Source organism: Apteryx rowi, unplaced genomic scaffold (genome assembly GCF_003343035.1).
Source record: "Apteryx rowi isolate R43461 unplaced genomic scaffold, aptRow1 scaffold_355, whole genome shotgun sequence".
Classification (NCBI taxonomy): domain Eukaryota; kingdom Metazoa; phylum Chordata; class Aves; order Apterygiformes; family Apterygidae; genus Apteryx; species Apteryx rowi.
The window spans coordinates 78,919-101,144 of record NW_020450030.1 but is presented as its reverse complement, the minus strand read 5'-3'; the positions used below and the strand labels follow the sequence as shown (position 1 = coordinate 101,144).

At 37.9% G+C, this 22,226-nt stretch overlaps 1 protein-coding gene across 1 annotated transcript in view; it reads right to left on the bottom strand.

Annotated features, from left to right (window-relative positions):
* KCNIP4 (potassium voltage-gated channel interacting protein 4) overlaps positions 1 to 22,141 on the bottom strand; it is a 467,467-nt gene extending 445,326 nt beyond the window's left edge. The window contains exon 1 of the mRNA XM_026072986.1: positions 22,081 to 22,141. Within this exon, the coding sequence (XP_025928771.1) occupies positions 22,081 to 22,141 (61 nt within the window). The remainder of the gene's footprint in view (positions 1 to 22,080) is intronic.
* Between the last annotated feature and the right edge of the window lie 85 nt (positions 22,142 to 22,226).

The following is a 22,226-nucleotide window of genomic DNA, read 5'->3' as shown; positions in this document are numbered from 1 at the left end:
TGACAAATGTAATAGACGCAAAACATGCCACACCAAATTTTTCCCTATGTGCAAACTATGTATTACCAGTTTTAACCAATCCTGAACTTCATTCCTAAAGTCCACCTGTATTTTAAATAATATGCAGGATAAAAATATTCAAAAGTATTAAGTACTTCTAGACCTTCTAGACCCCAAAACTCACCGAAATGAACTGATTTCAGAACAAGTGTCCAAGAAGGCATTTTCTTTATCAAAAGGAAAAGAAGTCATAAATGCTGGTGCTCTTCAAAAATCTTTCAAAGGGTTAGCTCTTACTAAAAGATAGTGTCAGGGTTATCACACCTTTCTAAACAATGGCCACACCTCAGATATGCCTAGATCTTTGCCAAAGCCACTTGATATGAAGAAATGGCTTAAAAACCCAACAACAGACTTATCTGGGTCTTTGCAAGACTTCCACTACTGCCCAGTTATCTCTGGGCTGGAAATAAGGCTGTGGAAGAAACTTCTCTTGAACCCAGCATTTTTGCTTCCTTGATGCACTTATCTAATGGAAGCCAGAATATGCAGGCACCAACCATAACAATGTGTTTACATTTTTAAAAAAATTGGAAGACTGGAATCTTTACCACTGCTCCCCGTAATACGAAACCGAGCGCTGTAAACTTTTTGTAGTCAGCTGAGGAGAATTCAAGCTGCTGTCTGGATGCTTTGCAATAGCCCCATCCGAGAGAAAGCAGGTAACGGATTTTTCATTCACTTTATCTCTGTTTAGTTATTTTTAAGTAAAATTGTCATAATGTTATAATTTGCCCAGTAAAAACTTGGTAATTTATTTCTTAAGTAAGTCCCTAGTCAGTCTGAAAACATTTAATATTCAGGGCAAGGAAACTGAAACTTTTGTTTACCATGTTTGCCAGAACCTATATATTTGTATGAGGTACTGCTGAATGTCTCAGTGTTAAAACAAAACATACGAGTTCTTCGATTGCTCTTGCTTTACTTTATTTGAAATGCATCTTACAAAACAGTGAAAAAATCTCACAACTTGCTCTCAGTCTTTTTCAAAGGGAAAACTCACTGGGGCATTTTGAAAAGCACAATTTTATTTCGAGCACTCCGAGACTCTCTGGAGAGCCCTCGAACTCTGATGCAAGTGGAAGAGCATCATTATACTTGGAGACATCCACAGGGGAAGCAAAGAATTCAGAATACTGCTCTCCCTACCAGTGCCTAGTAGTGGTGGTGTGTTGCTGTTTCCTGTTTCAGTAAACTGTTAACATTAAGAATAGGAAGAAAAACTTCTCTAAAAATGGAATTAATCATCAAGGGCAGTTAAGAGGCCAGATGTCATTGAATGTGAGTGAGCCTTACCTAAGTTATCCCATTAAAGGCTGCTGGACTGTGCCCAGCTTTAGTCTAACTTTGCAAGTCCTCAAGTGTGCAGAAGTCTTCTATGAACCAGTGAGAGCTTTATGAATAGAGGGTTTGTAGGGGGAGGACAAATCATCAATATCTGATTGGCTTTGTTAAAGACTGAACTATAATAGGAATAGAACAACAATGCATCTGAAGTAGTCCATCTAACATCATGCTGTACAACAGTGTTTATTACTTATAAGTACCCTAAATTTTGCAAGTCATTTTATAGGAAAAAAGATCTTAAGCTAATCGAGCAGAAGGATGAACCAGGGCAGCCAGGTATCTGTCAACTTGATTTAAACACACCATTATACCATAGGCTTGTAACATCAGACCCATCCTCTCTCGGCTTGGTTTCTCCTGCTCTTTTAAAGGGGTTACACATACACTGCAAATAAACTGATGGATGAACATGTTAAAGACTCAGTTACACAGCTATCTAGCCRTAGTAACCACGTCCTAAGATCAAAAAGCAATGAGGAAGACGGGATACTAGACAGGCTCTCTGTTTATTTTTTCCTCCATCATTCAATATCTAAATATTTTCCTATTTTCCATTTTAAATCATGACATAATAAAGCCTGAGGCAATGTGTCTTAATATCAGACATAATTAAATGCAAGGAAAGGGAAACAAGGGATATGAAACTTATCCCTTGTATCAAAAGCTTTAAATTAATATCAAATGTGCTCCAAGCAGGTGTGTAGAGCACTCATTTCAGCATTTCTGTGGTTATCTATATCAAAAAATAACAGTGCTATTATACAATAATCACAGACAAAAAATAAACACAAGCAGTGGTTCTTCAATGAAAACAATTTAAAATACAGGTGCTTCCATTATTATTACTTATCAGAATCCTTTCCTGGCTGACCTGCAAATGAGTCACAGAATAATATGCAAGCCTGCTACCATCCACTTTAAATAATTGCTGGCTCATTAGCAGAAATATTCAATTTTAGAAAACAAAACAATTTTATTCAAAAAACAAAGACCATCAACTTTCAGCGCAAATTATGCCCCAACATGTAAAGCTAAACTTGGTTGCAATGGTGAAGAAATAACATAAATAGAACACACGACTTCACTAGCTCTCTGCTCAAAATCACTGCAACTTCACTACTTCTAGAGTTATATAACTGCATTTAAGTGCTTTTAGTTCTAAAAAGTGATGTCCACATACAACACTTTGCACTAGCTTTAATTACAGTTTAATGCATCCCCAGATTGCCCCAAGCTAGTATTAACATATTCATTTTATTTAATGAATGTAGAAACCATAGTGTTGGATGGGCTCTGCACTAATCTGTTAAAAAGGTAGCAAACGAATATAACCAGATTTCTCTGAATATTCTCTTTCTTGTAGTCTAGATGAAGTGCTTCCATCTGAAGTCCGGATGATCATGTCTTAGAGAGCTTGGGGGAGTAGAACAAGGGAGCAGGCTCTCTCCTCACCAGAATACCTCTAACCCCAGAAAATTTTCAAGCATAAATTCAGGCAGGTTTTATGATTTATCCTTTCTGTGGACTACACAACCTTGAATAAAGATGTCAATAGCAAGAGAGATCCAAAGGTCTACGGCTCTACTTTGAGCTGTGCCAGTCATGACAATTTTGTCCAGAAATGAATAATTACACTCAGCTTGGGTCTCCGTAACCCCATGTACACTGCTCTGTGCAGTTATGACTTCATGAATCCAGACTTCACGAGTATGACACCTATCCCAGGCATTTGTCATACTCCCCAAACTCCCATCCTAACAGCACTTCCCACATCACTGGTCATACACACCTTGGGATTGCATCATGCAACACCACTTAAGTAGCCCAATCTATCAACGACAGAGCATGTTCCAACAAGCTGCGGCTTGCTGGGAAAGCATGGGAAAAGCTGTGTTTCTGGCAGTCTGCAGTACATGGGAGATTTGGCCAGTGAATGCTAATTTCCTTTACTAATGTGGAAGGGTATGAACACTCATAATGTACTTATACAGTCTCAAAATAACAAACAGTGAAAAAGTCTGACACTCTTGAGCATAGCTGATATCTGCAAAAAAAGTGAGTTGATACCTCTGACAGTTAGTTTAGCTTATTTATCTTTTCTAGCAGGAAAAACACTATCCAGTTCACAGGGCTAGCACAGGTACCTGGCATGTACTAAAAAGCTTAGTTGCAATATTTCTTGAATCTCCTATTTGTGGTTTTAATTATTATAATATTTGGTGGTTTATTTTAAGCACAAGTGCAGTCATGTTTTCTTATAAGAAAATCCTMGTTTTCATTTTTGAAAATTGAGTATCTTGTTCTCATTTACAGTTTGAAAAAATGAGTTTCAAAACAAACAAACCGGTAATAAATGAAGTGACTGAATGTGAATCTCCTCTCTACTTCCATCTTTTACACTGCTAAAATAACTGGTGCAGTGTTAAGTTCTAACAAACATTTTTTTGGCACAGAAAAATACTTTGACCAAATGTCCCACTGAAGTCCTTAGTATAGGGCATGCAGGTCTGAGGACAATTATTAAAGTCTGTCTGGGCTCCAAAACTGGAAGAGAGCAAATGTGGCTGTAAGGACCACCTCAGAGTACTAGTCTGTTTTTAAACTCTTATGAGTTAGTAAAATCTAATGGATAATTTCCTTAAGTGTGCTTTTGACAAGAAATATAATCTGATAATCAAAAATTTGACATTTAAACTCTCTGGAAAGGTTTCAGAAGGTTTTTTTTTTAATTTCTAGCTATGTTACAAATACCTGCAAACCAGGCTGTGTTGATTAGAGTGTTTTAAGACAGAACAAGTCTCTATGCAATACCTTTTCTGTTTACAAGAAAAGAGATTTTGGAAAAGTACAAACATTCCAGCTCATACTCTTCCCTCAAACATTTTTAAAGCACTTTTTATTAACGCAATACTTTCTAGTAAGAAGCTTTAAGAAACAAATTTTCCCTTTTTCATCAGTATAAAAAATGGTGCAAAACCATAACCATGGTATCAGTATCCAACCTAGCATAAAATAAGTCTCTAAAAGATCGCAGAACTTCAGGTTAGTGGAAAATTGCCCATATTTTCAAATGACTGTGAAGAGAAGAATAAAATACTCTAATTCTAAACAGAAATTTCTGACATATGATGCAATCACCAAATATTTTTCTTTTAAAAAGCAGGCTAATATTTACCTGTGTTCAACTGTGCAGCTCCCTGTGTTCAACTAGTAACTGCAAAATTCTTTGACTTGACTGGAGGCATCTTAATAAGTAATCTTTATAGCATCTGTTCTGATTGCATTCCTTAAATGGGTCATTATGTAATATCCTAAATGTTACTGCTGTGGGCTATAACACATTTAAGAAACTTTCAACATCACTTAATCAATCAAGGTGAAAAATGTGAGAGAACTCCAGAACACCTAATCTAGTTTAAGTTTTCCCTGGGAAAAGAAAACAGCTTAGTACATGTCCCAGACTTAGGTTTTGAAAACTTGTGCAAAACCTACTATGATCAATATGTTTACTTTTCCTTACCTGACTTAGTTTCCTTCATTTAGGGATATCGTGGATGTATTACATAATCAAGTAAAAAGTACCATACACAAAGACACAGAGAAACAGGGAAAAAAAAGATCCTTAATTTTCTTGCCCTCTATATATGCATACACATACAGAAGCACGGTTTCAACAGTGTGGCTCAAACCCCTGATTACTGATGCTCACCTAGGCCACTAAATGCTCTCCGTAAAACAGGAGACTAACAAGGTTGATCAGATATAGCAAGAGCTCTAAAGAAATGGCAAAAAGGACAGATCACATTCTACTCTACAGGTGTGCAAAGAACTAATAACAAGGGTCCTAACTGATAGAGAAACTTGATTTAATACAAGAATTTATCCTAAAAATTATATTCAGATAGATCAATGAAATACAGTTTTGGGGTTTCATTGACTTTCCAGAGATAAACATATTTTCAAATGTATAATGCTTGAGTGCTTACATCTTTGAGTAGATATTAAACTGTTATAACTTAATCAACGTTCCTTTTTGTGTGTCTATACATTTTAGTAGTTGAGAATTGAATTACTTGATATTGAACACCTAAAACAATTCTTTCCTATCCACAATCTATCAGTTACAGGGTACATTTTAAACTGTAGAATCACACTTCCAGTGTAATACATCACTACACTCTTCCCTGACATTTATTTAAAAATATTAATTCATTTTTCTTCTCTCCTCAGATGAGGATCATCCCTGGCATAATTTTTAAATACAAAATTATGCATAAAAATGTAAACAAGGATGAAAAATGCAGCAATTTTTTGGGCCACAAAATCACAACTATCCAGAGGAACTTAATTACCATTGATGTCCTGTAATGCCACTTTTTAAAAAGTCATCCATTTCAGTCACTTTTAACATTCATGAAATTACAATTAATAATTTCTATTTTTACCTTCCATCATGGCATAGCTTTCTTCGTATAGACTTCTTGGGAAAAAAAATAAGCCTTTGTGGTTTTTCTTAAGTTAACTGACTATGGGAAACAGGGGCTGAAGCTTTCATCTATTCAAGATTTTAAAATGTTTTTCATAGTAGGCTGAGACAGCACTTACATGAGCTAAGAATAAATTTGGTAGCTGCGTCATCTCTGAAATAACAGGATTTGGAAGCGATTTAGCCATGTTGAAAAGAAGTATAATCACTGTGAACAATATATTTGATTCCTTAACACAGAAAGACATTTCAAGCAAATTGTCATTTCTGAGCTTATACAGGTGAACGTATTACAAATACCAAATGGAGTACATTGGCTTTGTGGCTGTTTCTATAGATAGCGAGGGTAATATTAGATGCTAATGTCAAGGCATGCAATTAAGACCCCACGAAACTGTTATATGGTCAAACATTAAATCTGTATACAGATGTCCTTAAAGTACTCCGTGAAGTACACAGTGCTGGCACAGTTTTTTAAAATTTCACAATATTTCATAACATACTAATGTAATTTATAAAATTAGTCGACCTCCACACTGATTTATACTCTTTGCAGTGCTATTGACTTAATTTTATCTCTGGAATTGTAGTGACTTTGTAGGTTCTCTCCTGACAAGTAATTGCATCCTGGAACACAGAAATTACAAGTTACTGGGGCATTGCTGTGTCATGCTGCAGAATGTAGTCTGTGGTGCAGCCAGTCTAAGCGGGTATATTTACTGGGCCCAGCACTAAACTTCTAGCACACGTGTATTCTACCTTTCCAGTCTGTGGTGTTTATTTTTGACACAGCTATTCACTTTGCTATTCAAGAACATACTTAGCTGATGGGAGTTTTGTACCCTGTTCTGTACAGGCACGATGCTAGTCACAACTAAATAACTAGTCTGAATCCATGTAATAAGAATTAACTGCAAATTAATTAAAATAACAGTTATCAAGTAACAAGGTACAGTTTCTGCTTGGGTTACATTCGATACTAGGAATATCTCTGACAGAGAATTGGCTCTGATTTTGTAATACATGTAATTCTGTGAAAATAATATCAGCTATTAAGATTTTTCTGTATTTTAGTAAACTCTAAAATATATAGATCTAATCTTTAACAAACACACACTCATAAAAGATCAAGATGTTCCTTAATTCTCTCTCCACATATTCCCTGGCATTCAATGAACTAGGAAGGGTGAGACTTGAATTCTGCAAAACAGATGAAACTAATTCAAGAGCCTCACCCAGGTTCTGGGCTCCGGGGGAACTGGAAGGCTCCCGCAGCACTGTCTGAGAAGTGCTTGTTTCCCTTCAGATCAGGAATGTGCTTTCAAAGGAAATCACCTACTAGCGCCCAGTTAGCATGCTTTGGCTCACACCAGGGGATGATCTCAGAATGCCTAACCTGGATTCCCTGTTAGACTAAACTAAACTAAAAGCTGTGATCCAGAAGTTCACTTAAAGCACTCCAACTATTAGCAGGCATTCAGCCCATCGAACTAGACTAGAGCTAGCCTGAAGTAAAACCCTGTAAAATTCTTATTCATTACTGCTGAACGTCACCAATTCACTCTGCAAGTCTGTGCTCTTATTTCCCTAACTTAGTCATAGCCTGAATGCCTAGAGTGAGAAAGTTATGATCTGATACTGAGACATTTCCCTATCAATTCCCAAAATGTTCTTCAAGACTTTGGGAAATGTCCAGTAATTTCATTTTAAGATGGTGAGATTTCTGATTAAAAAGCATTGTGAAAATATCACCCAAAGAACAATGMAGTTCTCCAGAGTACTATCAGATGCACATGATTACTACCTTAATAGCTTAATAAAAAGTTAATTACTAACTTAATAAAAAGTTATACAGGAATGGGCACAATAAGCAGAATTCAGTGCACACTTTACTTCCAGCTAAGGTCAAATGTCCAACAAAGCTGTTCTGAATGAAAAAGGCAATGTGAGACTGATATATTTATAGAACATTAAAATAAAATTCAAAGGGAGAAAAAATACTATTTAAGCAAGATCATACAATGAATAAAATACATTACTTGTAGTGAAGGTTAACATAAAGTAATTATCAATCAAAATACTGTGAAGTTGCCAAAATATGCACAAAAGAGAAAGATATTATCTATACATATAAAGGTCAACAGCGTAACATTCCTTCCAGAACACATTTCTTCCCAGCAAGGCTAACACAAGGCAATTTTATGGCATAAAGTCAGAGAGGCAGTTCTATGTAGGACTGTCTAAGAAAAGGCTCTGCCTGGGCTACTTAAAACAGCTTTATCACATCACACAACTGAATTCAAACAGTTTAATTTAGTAACAGACACAGATGACTATCACAGAACTCTCCTGGAACTACGAGACTGAAGATGCCAGTATTCCTAAATTATCGAACTATACAAATGAATTTGGAAAAAATTAGATACTAATTCCTCTAGGGTCAGTTGCATTCAAGAGCCATTCTAATTGTGATTTTAATCAGGCATTGGACAAAAGTGAGATATTTTGGAATATGTACACCAAAAAAATTCTAACTAAAAAGACTTTAGCTGGAATAAAATCTAAAATATATGACATCTTTCTTGATTAAAGCCTTCTAGATATATCAGCCTTGAAAATTGAGAGAGAGAGAGAGAGAGAGAGAGCGCGCACACTCTATTTCATCATTATAATAATATTAGGTAAAGACACTCATATAAAGCTGCAGCACATCTTTTCAAGTGTGAGATGGTACAGTACTGATAAAAATAATCTGAATATGAAGTGTTTGAAACTTCAAAAAGCCTCACTATTGCCTGTGACATTGACTTTTCATGTTAAAAAAGGTTTAAAGTAACTGTCTTCATTTTTATTAATGGAAGAGAAAACTAAAATGTTCATGCTACATATCAAATGTTCAAGAGCTAAAAAAATCCTTATAAAAGAGACAGTTCATAAAAAGGTCACTAACAAAGTTTTCTCCTCATATCTGTACTTCCTTTCTGAAGATCCAAAGGCATACATTACCAAGTATTGGAAGTTGAAGTTGTCCTTTATCTTTTTTAATTATTTGAAGTATCTGTTCAGACCACAAAAGAGATGGGCTCTGGAGGCCCATGAGAACCTTGCAGTCTTCCAGCAAGGTTCTCAGAGGAGTAAGATGCCCCAACCTAATTCCTCAGCTTCTGCAAACCAGTTTGTCTTGAGAGCCGCTGCTTCACACAAAAGCAAAAGAGTTGCTGCCCTGCAAGGACGCTTAGTCCACAGCGATTACTCCCCAGAGCCAACAGGAGCTGGGAGCTGCTGCTCTCACTCTATGGAAGCAGTAACTCCCACGGAGTTCTTCTAGGAAGGGAGGAATTACTGCCAATGGGGTATCTCAAGCTGGAATCTCTCCTGCGTGCAAGGCAGCAACTCCTGGAAGAAAGCTGAAAACTGTACCCTACTTTTATTTTTCCTACTTCATGTCTACTCTTGCCTGCTTAAGTTCTCTACATCATTCTCCCTTGTTTCTGAAGGAGATATATAAGGAGAAATCTAGCTCTGAATGGAGCTCTGAATTAGAGCTACCTTGCCATCTTAGCTGAGTAAAAAAATAGCTTGTATATCCTCATTGCTGCTGGAGGTAGGCATGGCTGAGCTCTTGGTGTTACGAAGTTTTCAGCTTAAGAAAATATCAAAAACAGCTCTGGAGAAGAGTTATGGTTTTATACTTGTTCCAAAGTCTACTTCACCTCAGGAGGTTTGAAATCAGCCCACAGGCTGATCTAAAACCTGAAGAGAAATAAGTATCACTGGCACTGAAAGAATTCTGACTTTGAGAACAGCAATAACCTTTGATTAGGGGAGAGGCAATACAGTTCACGGACTTTGATTTTAGCAATACCTTTGACAGTGTCACAAAATATAAGCAAAAAGATAGTCTAGGTGAAAAGAGCAGAAAATGTGTGTTTTCTCTAACAGATTTTGAACTTAGAAAATAAAAAACAACACTCAAAGACTAGCTATCATCTGTAAAGTAGAAGACAACAAGTAGGGTTCCACAGAGATCTGTGTTTGGTCTCATATTTTAGCCTGTGGAGTACTAGACTATTCATCATTTTCATTAGCAACTGAAATGAGAGGTTGTTTACTAAATCTGCAGGAAACTCCAGTGCTGAAGGACAGTAAGCCTGTTGGAAGAACACATCATAATTCACAGTGGTCTTGAAAAGCTGGAGTTATAATCTGAACAGACATAACTCAGTACAAATAAGTGCGAAGTTATTAAATTACAGATTAGGCAGGAATAACATATCCTGTAAAAACAGGATGAAGGACAACTATTTAGGTAACAGGTCCATATGTAGGAGGTCTGACACTGCTGAGTATGCTAAATCACAAGCTGAGACAAGCCAAAGGCTGCTTCACAAGGGGCAGCCGTTCATACTCATAAGTGCAAACAAGACAACAGTCTGYAAAATGCATGAAATGATGTTTTCATTCTATTTAGTACTCTAAAACCTTGGCTATGTATAGCATCAATTTTGTGTACCAGACTTCAGCTGTAGGAAGAAGATTAACTTTAGAACTAGGAAAAACTTTCTAACAAAGTTTTCAAAGAAAGTCAAAGAGGAACTCCGCAGTAGGAATGTTAAGAAGCACCCAGCACTGGTTGATTTTTAAGTACAGGTTAGAAAAAAAACTGCCCGAACAGCCATATAAATATTTGATCCTGCCTTGGGGCATCAGGATGGATAATAAAACTTTTCAACTTCTCTTCCAAAGTATTTTTCTGTGATTTTATGTTTTTATATTACTTTTATCTGAAAAGTACAAATGCAACCTGACGTTATAAAAATTTAGAGCTGGATTTTGCATCAGCAATCTGCCCTGAGTAGACAGCTGCGAGTAATTAGCCTAGTTAGTCACTGTCTGCCTAGCATTCAGAAAAGCACATAAGCCTAGAAACTTGACTGAGTGTATGTCCATTTATTCTATCACAAGCCAGAAAACCCATAACATTGTTGCTGGTGTTGGTTTTTTTTCTTAAAATCCAAGTTCCTAAAATCATGTTATTACCAAAAAATATCAGCATTCCATGAAGAAGGTTTGTTTCTCAGAAAGCAAACAGCTGGCTGACTTTTAAAAAGTCACAGTTTTGGTGGTCTGAATTGGAAACATGCTCTGGTATTTCGAGCAGAGATGCAGATTCTATTTTGATATCTCTTTTCTCATTTTCTTTCAAATTACATTAACATTACAAGGTTACATTAGCATTACAAGGTGTAGTCACAGCGTAGCTGACTATCCTATGAAGCCATAGTCTATGTTTCTTGTTATATGAAATTATGGACTATATAAGAAAAGTTATTTCTTCCCTTTTCTGCAAGAGATTTCAGAATCTGAAGGACTAAAGTCTACTCTTCGAACACTTATTAACAAGTATTTTGCTTAAGTATAATAGGACAATTCTCAGTTGTAAACGCTATATGATTCCAGCTGTCGTAAGATCACGCTTTCTAATCATAATGAAACAGACACTGATAGATCAAGAAGATCTATATTAATTGCTTCAATGCAAGGTGTATTTAATCAATACATCATCTCTTGGAACACAAAGCATAGTTTTAGTGTTATTCCAACAAGAAACCAGTATTAGTTTATCTAATTAACTGGATGTTTAATCTTGAATACACATTTGTTCTAATACTACTTGCAAAATGGACAATATGCCATCTATACAATCAGCATGGTAACTCACCGCTTGCAGTTAGATAATGCCATCACCTTCTTTTCTTTGGTTAGGAATTAGTCACTTAACTGACATTTGTTTCTGTACATATTCTTTGTGATACAGCATAATTGAAAACACCATTAGCGTTTTGGGATCTTGAAATGAAAACACACACACATGCACACACACACGCACACACAGAGTCTACTTTCTTCACAACTCTTTTTAATGGAAAATGTCCTAACGGATTGTCAGTCTAGTGGCTATTTAAAGTGTTGTTGACTAAAGTGACTGTTAATATAAAGTGACTGTTGATAAAACACTGCTTTTAGAAATTCAGCTTTCAGATTGCTTTACGTTGCATTCTGAACAGGTCAAAATGTTCTTGCTTTTGAATTTCTAAASATAGGCAGTAGTTTTTCAATTGTGGTAATGTAAAATATACAGTTAAATTATGATTAGAGTTGTTATTTTTTAAAAGGGGGTATTAGCTGAATAATGCTCATTTTTTCAGGAAGGAAAAAAGTTACTGATTCTCAAGAAGCCTTGGATGACTCAAAGACTTTAGAAACAAGAAATGATTTTTATAATTATATATTGAAACATAGAACTGTTTTATTCCATTTTAGCATCAGAAGATTAGCTGAATGAAAAAAAAAGGTGCAACTGAAGCAAAGATTTTTAAGACTCTGCATAATTCCTATACGTTGTGGAGTCCAGCAAGCTAGATAATTAAACAAGATATTCATCTGTATAATTTAAGTTCCACCATCTTATATGGTTAATAAAGAGTTAAAATACTAGGGGGAACCTTGTGTGCCATGTAAGGAGCCAGGTACTCACATTCAGTTAGGTGTGTTCCCTCCTCCCCTTAAATTCCTCCGGGCCATTGGAATTCAGTTTTGCAAAACCTGCACAGGGCGCCATCAGCTCCCCTGGAAGCATCACATATTCCTCTCTTTTGATTGATAATCAACCGACTTAAAAAGAACTGCACAAGCAGAGAGCAACGTCAGGCTGCCGTGTGAGGTGTGCGGGTGACGAGCAAGTGCTCTGTCGGCCGAGGGCTGCCCGCACCCCTTCCCGGTGACACTCACACAGAGGCACAAGCAGGGAGCCATCGCTTGAACTCGTTGGAGGTTTTGTCTTCAAAGGGGATCTTCATCACCAGGTAATGGAAGGTAGAAAGGGCAAAACCTATCACCTATTCACCAAACTGCTCTGCTATTTGACCTCCTCTTTCCCTTATGCCCACGTAGGGAAATAAACACAGGCATAGTCCTATGAACAGAGATTGAAAGCAACAGCTTTGAAGAAAAGAAAGAAGTGGGCCTGTAGGTCCTAGCCAAAGATATAGCTCTTATTTTTCCAATTCTGGACAACAGGCTGGGACGATGATGGCACAATATGGCATATTCCAAAAAGGAAAAGGGAAAAAACTCAACATCATCAGCACAAAGATCAAAGAATGATGTAGTACATAAAGTGTGCCTATTTACTGAACCAAGGCATGAGATTCTCCATATCTCAGTCATGCCTCTAAGTCGTGAAAGAGTGTAGAGTATCTGTTTGGTTTTATTCTGTTTTATTTTGGGCATCTTAGATTTGGTGGACTACAGACCCTGGCTGTGCAGAAATCAGGGCAGCACCTAAGAGCCACTGGGTATGTATTCAGTTATAGCATCCTTTGAAAAATAACAATGAACTTTATTGTGTACTTGTTTCAGTTACCAGCAGGTGCTGGTAGCTGCCAGCACACAATATTCCAGAGAAATAGTCTAGATTTATCCTTCTCTAAAGACAGCACTGCAACATGTGATACGTTTTACAGTGTTACTTCTCTGAACATATCAAAATAACCTCAAAAGCCAATAAATCAACATGGAAAAGGAAATATAAAAAGAGAATAGAAAAAGTGAATCATTAGATATGTACATACCATTCACTTACTGAGTAGTGGAATATGAGAATCAAGAGTCAAAATGATTAAGGACATTTGGGTATCCTCTGGTTAAAGCCCGTTACACTGTCAAAACTCAAGACCCGTACTGATCTGGGGAAAAGACCTATCATATTGTTACTAGCATTCAGTGAAGAAAAACACAATTCAGTGGCTGGATCTGCATGATGTACAAGTTTCATATTGCTGCAAAAGAGCATTCTTTAAGGATTTTTCCCTACTTATTTTGGATCAACTGGGTTCATTTATTTCCAACTGAAAGGAACAGACCACCAGATGCCAGTCAGCTTGCTCAGACGGCACTGAAGTCACACACACCAAGAAGGCATTTCCCCACCTCCTTTCTCTCTCCTGTCGCATGCTCTGATCTGCTCATGTCAGTACTGCTGTCCCACTGCCCAAATCTTCATTCTTCTGTCGCCTCTGTGCGGGGATGCCAAGCGCACTTCCCCAGCATCGTGGCCCCAGCAGTGGTGCTCACAGTCCGTGCAGGGCTCAGCCTGGCACATGGCACTGAGGGCGCTACTGCAGAGCCCTTCAAAGTGCTCTGTATAATGCGCCTTGGCACCCAGACCATCTCAATAAAGTCAGTCCTTTCTAGAATATTTCTTGACAGCATGAGCAGTAACATCCATGCAAAAAGAATCACAATAGTACTGGTTCACTTATTTTGAAAACATAATTGTACATCGCTAATTTATGGTACTTTGCATGGATACAGATGGATACAGATCTCTACATACTGTAAAATTCCAAGTCTCCGTGTTCAGTTGCAACAGTATTCATTGCATATGACAGATTCATACACAACACGATTCTCAGAGGATCCTAATTCCAAATGCTATCAGGTAAGTATGTTACAAATTCCCCAGAATCTGTATTTTTCCTCCATTCTAACTCACTTTGTACATTTAAGACATTCTCCATTTAGTGTATTTCTAGTCATCATACATTTACATTTTGTTTGGTGCAATGTTGCCTTTCAACATGTTTTCATTAAATATGCCATAATATTGTTTAAAATTCTGAGGAAGTCAAATAACTATATTTAATTTTAAAGGTGAGAATTACTTAAACTTTCTCTTTATTTTTTCTCGGGTTTTTCAGCACTGAATAAATAAAACAATTTTCATAAATGCTTGTGAGATAGAATACAACATAATTTATTTGCTTAGAAAGTGTTACCTTGAACTTTAAAACACAAAGCAAAAAACTATATATTGGACCAAAACCAATAAAATATTTTTAAAAAGTCAGTATTATTGCTTTCTATACACAAGTGAGGATATTTGTCAATATTGTGGACTCCATGCCTGCAATGACTCAGTGCTTTCTGATCTGAATCATATTGTCTCTCTTCTATTTAATAAAACTATTCAAGGATCTAGAAATCAATTAATACAGGTTATCAGCAACAGTTTTGTGAGCGCATACAGAAAGCAGAAATGCTTACAAGAAACATGTCAAGGACTGCTTGGGTGAGGTCCCTAACTAGCAAAGTACTAGTATGTCTAACTTCAACTTGCTTCCTCCTATAGACCTCATAGCAGAGAAGAATAGCCACAATACAATGTATTATTGAAATGCACAGATGATGAGTGCACCTTTGGCAACAACAGTCAGGCAATAAAAATTAGGGAAGCCCTCTAGTTATTGTGTACTGTAGATACTAAGACACTAGAGAACTAACCAAGGGGAGCCTAGACACTCTGCTCACTTCACTGTCAAGTATGTAGATGAGTGAATCAATAAGAGTTTTTGGTCATTTGACTTTATTTCAATAAATAGCAGAGCTATAAAAGTTACTGCTAAGTATTTCCAGCATGGTGATTTCTTTCCTTTACAAGTAATCATGTATAAACTTGATTCACATTTCAGTCCCAGGCTTAGTGTCCTTCTCCTGATTTTCACAAGTATTAGGGATGAAATCCTTATTCAATGCCAATATTCCCAAGGGTATCAAAGGGTTTACAGTACGGATAGTCGCTTAGGCTGGATATGAAAATAAAAGCATCAGGGTTAAACAAGTTACTGTGATGCAGGGCTGTTCTGGTTGTTCCCACTTTGTGCAATGGTAAGTGAGTGCATTAAGTGTGAAAGCTGTGAAGAATCAGACCCACCATAATGTTTTAGGGCCACCGATTACCTTTTTAATAAATCCTAAACATGTTTTCTAGATTAATAACAAGAGTAAAATTTGATTAAAAAAAAGAATAACATTTGTTTTATTGAAGCCTAATGACTATAGTGATATTCAATAAAAACTATCTCTGCTTGGAAGGTAACTGTGAAAACTGTGAGAATACAATGTTTCAGTAAAATTGGGCTTTTTTCCTGACACTAAAATAGCAAACATTTCCTTACTGACTGCATGAAATAAATACAGCAACCACCTTGCAGTTATGCTAGACACTGCATTTTCAGTGGAGCTTCTGAGTTTACATCTTACTTGGTGAAAACATCTAGCCTACAAATAAAGATATTTTCTCCTCTAGTAAAATCCAGATTTTTAAGTGTGAAGCATTGTTCTTAACAGGACAAAGCATTTTTACTTTAAAATTACTTATTATTGAGCTTTCCATCTGCAGTTCATTTCTTCAGTGGACACATAAGCATCTAAGACTTTCATACTGTTTTTGTGACACTGTAGCATAAATTATAAACATACAGCCAGGAGTTGCATCTATAAACTGTACCTGTAAAGAAGCTGCTTTTATAGGTGAAAAAGAATACAAAATAGCAACACTATATTTTTTTGAGACCTCTGAGAGAAAACAGAAAGATCATTTTAACACTATATTAAGTCTCTGCTGGTCTGCCAGAAATAAAACACAGTATGCGTTCAAAAATACAGCTTTTATTGTGTTTGGGTTTATTCTTAGAGGGGAATGGATTCTATGTGTTTTCAGTCCAGACACATATTTTAAACTGCTGCCAATTAATAGTTGTCTACAGAGCTTCCAAATTCATAGCAGCAATCTAGAGCCCAACTTTCTCTGCTGCTGCACGCATGGAGGGGACAACACAGAACTGATCTCTCCTGTAGGGTGTGAGAATGGGAAATAAAAAAATAAAAATAAAAAAAAGATGTATATGACCCCATGATACCAGACTCCAGTAATATGATTGCAAATAATAATTAAGAACATTACAAAACAACTGTATTCCATGTTTTCCATAGTTCTGTAAATAAATATGTATTACATACATTTTTTCATCTCTTCCATATTGCACATTGCACCTGGTATACTCAGTGAGAAATATGGGCCAAGTACTGCCTAGTCAGCAAAGCAATAGCAACCAAAGATCTTGCCAGAGAAAATAGGATTCTGAAGGGACAACTACTGTCAAAAAATTAACACCTGTGTCTACCATTCACCCATTTACTTTTGATGCAACCACACAATATAGTTCTGGTCAAGCTTTATAGAGATATAATGTCCAACCTAGCCTATGAGCCTCCTTGTGAACTATCTCCAGCTCTGCTGCCACGCCGTGTTCCAAAGAAAGAGGTTTTTATACGTGCACTCCTTATCTCCCCAGAATAGACCCAGGCCTATTAATTAAGTTGTGTGCTAATAAATAAGAGAATCCTGCTTGGTTCAGACCATATTGACTACAACTACTGAAAAACAGGTTTGGCTGCTGGCCCAGTTCACAACCTTGTGCCGACGTTTTCTCTCTCGTCTCAAGTAGGAGCATCTCTTATCTCTGCTAACAGGGGACAATAAATGGCCAGTGTTCATTTGGCAAGCAAGATTTCTAAAACAGTCTCTTTCAATGCCTTGTACACTCACAAGAAAGAGAAGACAAGCAGAACTGTGGGGGAGAGGAGGGCAGGCTGGCAAGAATGCACATATCTATGAAATAGTGAAGCAATCAGGCTCTGCAGTATTTTTAGATACTTTCTTTTTCAAGTGCCAAAGATTTGGAATAAATCACAATGGCAAACAGAATGGCTGAGATGGGACAGATTACAGCTGAATGTTGCACATATCAAATATTCAACTCTGCCCGAAAGCATGACTCTTCAGTGCATATCTGATACACTGTAAAAGCTTTCCATGACACATGCTATCTAGTCCTCTTATGGCTACATTAACTGTGAGATACTGTATCTGTCTCAATATATCTCATAAAGTCTAAAAAAAAATCTGGAAAGGAAGTCAGTTCACTAAGCCCAATGAAACCTGAAACTTGTCCAGACATTCGCTTATTCATATCAACTCTCCTAGTTTGGTTAGTAACTTTGAAACACAGAATAATGAAAAAGAAAACTACATATTGAGCAAAACCTATAAAATTGATATTGGTGGAAAGCCAAAGCATTTTCAGCACTCAGTATCAAATATGGCTTTCTCTACTAGAATTTTGCATTTAATTATTGCTTCATTTGCTCACTGAATACAAGAATTAGAGATGAAAATGCATTCAGTTTTCTAAAAACTTCAGTTATTTCCTCATGCATGATGTGTATTTTTATACTTACAATATTTGTTTACCTCCTTTATGATATCATAAGTCTATTTAATTTGCTCTTTCTCTTGTGCTTTTGTAACATTCACAGAAATGTATGGTATTTGGAAATTTCATTTTTAATTTACCGCGTCTCCTCTAAGGAGAACATATCTGTGTTACCGAGGGAAAGATGGAGGATCCACAGTTACATAAGAAAAAATGGCCAGAAGGTCCCACATACCTGCGCAAAGACACGAAGGGTATTTCAGGGAGGCATGATGACAGGAGCCTGGAGGGACACCTACAGCACTGCCTCTGGAAGAGCCCCTAGACCAACCGCAGCTTTTACACTGCTGCAAACACTGGTGCAAGGCACCTGGGAAGCCACTGCAGCTTTCTGTATAGGGTCAGGTGAATCCCAGCTGGGATAGCAAGGAATTGGTCCAGTGCCCCTGCACAGGATGCACTTCTGTTTAATATCTGTTGTATGTTACATGCTCTAAGAGCCCGCTTCCTCATTTCCTTCCTCTCCCCCTTTTTCCTTGCAATTGCTTTCCAGTGCACTTCTCATTTTCCTCATTTTCTTTTTAGCATCCCTCTTCCCAAATTCCTATTGTCAGCTTTTCCCTTACGTAGTTTCTCTCTTTCCTTCTTGTCCTTCTATCACTCCTTCCTCCATCTTGTAAGGATGCCTCAGGCAACAGGAGCGAGACATTCATTACAAGCGAAGTAGAGAACACTATTGCACAAGGATCTCTCAGAGGTATAGCAGAGAATACCAAACTCTAAGCAAACTTAAAATTGCATAAATACTTCTTCACAGTACAGTGAAGTTCACAGTTCTCCACCTTTTGTACATAATGTACAGGTCTCTATCCTGAAATGCAGAATTTGAGACTGACCCATCTAGCCTTTAAAAGACCTCCAAAACTTGTCATAAATGGCTCCATAGCTTTTGTAAAGATTTCTACTGTTTAAATAAGGTGGGGTATATTGGCCAGCACAATTGCTGTTTTGAATTTATGATACCCTATGGAAAGCAAACAGTGACTGTGACAGTGCTTTACTCATATTAGTATTCCCACAGCTTAAATTCATCCTAGATATTCAACCCCCAAGAAACCTTGCTGTTAAACACATTCTTACCCAGGCAAACTTTTTCTTAGTCATCTCCTTTTGCTGTTTTGGTTTTGGCAAGACCCTTCATACCAGTACTCACTAGCAAATGAATTTGGCTATCACAAGAACAAATACAACTTCCTCACAGACAAGACACGTCACAAGAAGAGCTGATAAAAGACTGTTCCTGGGGCGGTGTGATGAAACAGTTCATCCTTGCAACAGCTTAATATCTAGGAGAGGAAGCATTCTGTTACTTCAGCAGCTCCCAGCGGTGCTCCAACTGACATTAACTTGATTGTAAAAGATGTCCTGCAAGTTGCAATACAGTAAATTTAAGGTGAACAGCAGATGAAGGGAGTCATTACTTTTTTAAAGATACAAAATGAAAAAAGTTTCCTTTGTCATTAATAATTTCATTAAAATAGTTTAAAGTCAAGTGATGTTCCCATAATTAAAGCTGCTTGTGTATTACTTGCACTGTATGTCATTTGGAAAATGAAATGGAGGAACAGTTGCACTTTTGTTGATGGTTTCATTTTCTGGCTCTCAATGCACTACCATCAAATCCCTGTAACAACGCTACTGCAAGCATTACTATTTACAAAATATGTAATATCTTAAACATTGTTTGTATTGAAGAGAAATAATGGGAACGTAGCTACAGAATGCTTCCTCTTTAAGTAGCTAACAGATAAATGCATTCAGAAATGCAGGCTAGCACTGGATACATGGTGAAAGTTTGGGAGCCTGAAAGAAAGCGACTAGAGAAGAGAAAGGCAGAAAGGGAAGTTTAGTTCTAAAAGGGCTAAAATTCTCTGAAGACTAAAATGCACTCTTTCACTTAAATAAGGAGGAAGTCCAAAGGGGTGAAGCTAGACACTTGCTTAAACATTTACCTGATCCAGCACAAAATCAAGCTAGCAAATGAGATTTAAGTTTAGTGGTGATCTACAGTATGACATTCTCTTAAAGAAAGGAGGTTATTTCTTTTAGCTCTGTCATTTCTTTTTTTCCATTTTTAGTTTCTGACATAATAGCTTATTCTCAAGAGCTGCTTTCCCTACCTACACTAATTCATGTTTCAGTTAGATTTTGCTTTTTTATTTTAAAATAGTGAAATAGTGCATCTTTCTACCTCAAGCATAGCAACATTAAAATGAATTAGTCCATCATCAATTTCTAAAAACTACAGGGCATGCTCATCAAGAGAACCAAAATGGAACACACGCAGTTCATATTATATAGTTCAACTGAAAAAAAATTTCTGTAAAAACAGCATCTTGATATTTCATATTACTCGTATGCCAAGGATTCAGATCATAGTTTCCCAGTTTACATACAGGTAGCAGCAAGGAGAAAGTATACCTGTAGCACTGCAAACTACACCTATAAGACAAAATATTAAGCTGTATTCTCTCTTTATGCTTCAACAATTCTAGTAATGACCCATTAACCAAATTATGCCTCAATAGCAGCTGTGCAAATCCATTATGTCTGAATTATGACCTTAGCTTTGTTTAGCCCAGGCTTGAACGGTTGTTGCACAGCTGTAGCTAAGAGCACTGGTGCGGTGTCCTGGAAAACCAGGCTGACTTTCGGATCTCTAACAGTATAGAGCTGTAAGGCTGACAGTGTCATATGGAGGGAAAAATCTTAATTATAAATTGGGGGAGCCAGGATCTGAAAAGCAGTAAGAAGTATCACAACATCACTTTGGTGGCTGAGTGCTTTGTTGGGAGCAAACCATAACCACAATATCTTTAAATATGTATTTTTTTCCTAAAGTGTTACAGAATTGCAAAGATAGTTTAACAACTGACAGCTGATAGTCTAAAACTAATTGCATACTCAATCACAAAAGTTTCCTAGCACCAAAAGCAAATGATCTGGTATCCTCTCTTGAAGGGCTTCAAGCCCTAACACATGAAGAAAGCTGGGACATTAAGAAGGGAGAAAAAGCGAATACAATCCACCAGAAGACACATGGCTGTGAGTCTCCTCCAGGAAGCAGAAGCATCAGACACCAGGCAAAGGGTAGGACTCCACTGTGCTTCCCAAGCGACTTCACTGCAAGGTTGTTATTCTATGCTGGCATCACATAATTTACGAGAAATCTAGCAACACAGCAGGAAATATTCAATGGCTTTGTACTTTCTCTTAGAAAATAACTTCCCCAAATTTTAATCACCTATTTTGCAAAGTTTTTCGTTAGCTCTCCCACCTTGCTCTGCTTAACCAGCTTACTGGGCACCTTCCTTGGCAACAGCATGTTGCACACACTGCACCCAGGCAGCTTCATTTCTGAATAAATCTATTTCCCACACACACTGGGAGAAAACTCTAACACCCTAGTGGCAATCACCGAGGACAGCAAAGCATGCTTTTCTCCTCCCTAAAATGCAAGTTATTCTGTAACCTTTTTCGGGTGTAGGTGCAACTGCACATCGCAGTAAAGGCAAGAGAAAGGCGCCAGATAGCCCTCGCCTTACCGAAGAGGCTGGCCTCCATCAAACAGTTGTTGCTCAGGCACCAGGAGAGCAAARCAGGAGGGTGCGAGCGGGACTGATCTAAACAGCCCGCTGGGAGCCAGCGGCCGGAGAGGACGTGCGTGATGCACCGGGAGGTTCACACGCAGCCCCGGCTCAGTTCAGCGAAGGCAGAAGTACCAGTTTGGTCACAGCAGGCACCTTACGGCGGACTTTGCAGAGCGTTAAACGTTTCTAAGACGAGGGTTAAGCGCTTGCTTAGCGTGTCCCCCCCGCAACCACCACACACATACACACACACGCACACGCACGCACATTTTTTCCAAGACAGCACAGACGTTTTCACCTCACGCAAGCAGGTAACTCGCCCCGCCAAGTTGCAACACTTGCTGCTTAAAGGTAGGTGGGGGCGACCCCGGCATGAGCAGAGCGAAGCCCCGCGACCCCACCGCCGCGCCCGCCCTACCGCCTGTGGAGCCGGCCTCCTCCAGCTGCGCCGAGATGCTCTCCACCCGCCGCACGTCCATGCTGCGCGCGGCGCGGCGCGGCGAGGCGGGGCGAGGCGAGGCGGGACGGGACCGGACGGGACGGGACCGGACGCGGCGGGAGCGC